The sequence below is a fragment of the Marmota marmota genome, unplaced genomic scaffold (assembly GCF_001458135.2).
Source record: "Marmota marmota marmota unplaced genomic scaffold, marMar, whole genome shotgun sequence".
Lineage (NCBI taxonomy): Eukaryota > Metazoa > Chordata > Mammalia > Rodentia > Sciuridae > Marmota > Marmota marmota.
Genome location: NW_026004167.1, coordinates 1 through 2,110, shown reverse-complemented (window position 1 = coordinate 2,110; position 2,110 = coordinate 1). Strand labels below are relative to the sequence as shown.

The 2,110-nt window shown below is 45.2% G+C and overlaps 1 protein-coding gene across 1 annotated transcript; it reads left to right on the top strand.

Annotated features, from left to right (window-relative positions):
* Nucleotides 1-6: 6 nt before the first annotated feature.
* On the top strand, nt 7-2,100 carry LOC107135258 (retinol dehydrogenase 10-like). The gene is made up of 2 exons (XM_015477156.2): nt 7-221; nt 1,824-2,100. Exons 1-2 carry the CDS (start codon nt 167-169, stop codon nt 2,096-2,098), a joined length of 330 nt encoding a protein of 109 aa, XP_015332642.1. The 5' UTR covers nt 7-166; the 3' UTR covers nt 2,099-2,100.
* Nucleotides 2,101-2,110: the final 10 nt, after the last annotated feature.

The window sequence follows — 2,110 nt, the reverse complement described above, 5'->3', positions numbered from 1 at the left end:
GCGCTGGCTGGTGCGGCCCAAGGAGAAGAGCGTGGCCGGCCAGGTGTGCCTTATCACGGGCGCCGGCAGCGGCCTGGGCCGTCTCTTCGCGCTGGAGTTCGCCCGGCGCCGGGCGCTGCTGGTGCTCTGGGACATCAACACGCAGAGCAACGAGGAGACGGCGGGCATGGTTCGCCACATCTACCGCGACCTGGAGGCAGCTGATGCCGCCGCGCTGCAAGGTAACTCGGACTCATGCCCGAGCATTGTTGGGTAAAACCTCTCCCCTCCCTGCACTCTCCCCTGGAAGGTCCCCAGATCCCACTGTCATGGTCAGCCCCGCTCTAGAGAAAAAGAATACCCTATCATTCTTTTGGAAAGCGAGTGGAATTTACCCCCTAATAAAAGAGAATGATCACCGCACTATTGGAAGAAGGAAAGTGTGCCAAACCCAGCCCTTTAAGGAGGTCCGTCCCTTTGGGGACGACTCTGGTGTTTCCTATACCCTCTGAGCCTAGGGAAGGCAGAGGGAACTTGTTACCTCAGGATGAATTCCTTAAGAAATGTCTCTTGCTTGCATGCGCATGATGGGAAACAGAAGCGTCTTTGAGAAGTTGTTCCTAGACTGGACTGTATCAGTGTATATGTGTTACTGCGGTCTGAACCCCTTAGAAGAGGGCAGTATTGATGGTTTCGCTATAACTTTAGCCAAAAGAAAATAATTACATTGTTTCGCCTGCGATAAGTAAGTGCTTCAGTTACTTACTACAGATCCCAGCATGATTGAGAGATGACCTGCTTCTTGAGAAAGTTATTGAAGGATTTCAGCTTCATGAATTCATGTAAATTTCTTTCATGTTTCTGGTCACCCCAGTCTGCATTTTTTGTATAACCTGAATCTGAGACTTAAGAAGAAGACAAGAAGAAAAAGCCTAAGTGGAAACTGTAACCAAACATAAAATATTGGTCCAGGAAAATTTGATGATTGTTCTTGCTTTTTGACAGAAGTTTTCATTTCCAGGAGAAATATTGAACTATATGAATATTTATTTGAGTGCCACTCTTTCTCTCTGTCCATCATTTGTTACAGACTTCTTGGCACCTGCTTTCTTGATTTAAATTTGGAAATGATGCTAGTGTGAAGAGGTAGCAAATACAGATTGTGTGTGTTCCCTTCCAAAACCTAAAAGATAAGGGTTTCCAAAGAAGAGATTTTGTTTTTAAGCCATTCAAGTTTTTATGTGGCCCATTAATTTATGTTCCACCCCAATAAGAACAAGTCAGTGGCCCTACTTTTTCATGAGAAACTTTAAATTCATTTTTTGCCTATGGATGAATTCAGATTATTATTTACAGCTTTGATTTATGAACTTTAAAGTGAATTTCTATTTTGATGGTGCTCATACTGAATATTAAGAGCTATTTCTGGTCAGTTTCCCCCAGCTCCCCCTCCCACCCCCCCACCCCCCCCAAAATAGGAATGTGTAATGTGTATGTGTGTTATTCTCTGGGCTGAGATCTGTTCTTTGCAGGTGTCTTTAGCTCCAGCAAGCTGATCCCATGTGGTCTACTTGTTTTGGGCTTGTCACAATTACATGACTTTCCCCTAAGCAAAGTTATCCAGTAAATTGCTGCAATTTCCAAAGACGGTGTGTGTGGGGGGGGGGGGCAGGGAAGCAGCTGTAAGTTCAGTCATTGGCAAGCCTTGTGGTGTCAGAAATTTGAAGCTCACTGTAGTACTTTTGTTTCGTGTGATCTTTGTCCTACTGATTGCCATGTGACTCACTTTCTGTACCTCCTTCTCTGTTCCATTTTCTCCCCCTCATCTGGACTTCTGAGGACAGCTGGGAATGGTGAGGAAGAAATTCTGCCCCACTGTAACTTGCAGGTTTTTACCTACACCTGTGATGTGGGGAAAAGAGAAAATGTCTACTTGACCGCTGAAAGGGTCCGCAAAGAGGTTGGTGAAGTCTCAGTCCTGGTCAATAATGCTGGCGTGGTCTCTGGACATCACCTTCTGGAATGTCCTGATGAGCTCATTGAGAGAACCATGATGGTCAATTGCCACGCACACTTCTGGGTAAATATAAACCTTTTTTTTTTTTTTTTTTTTTTTTAAGTCCTGGGCCCT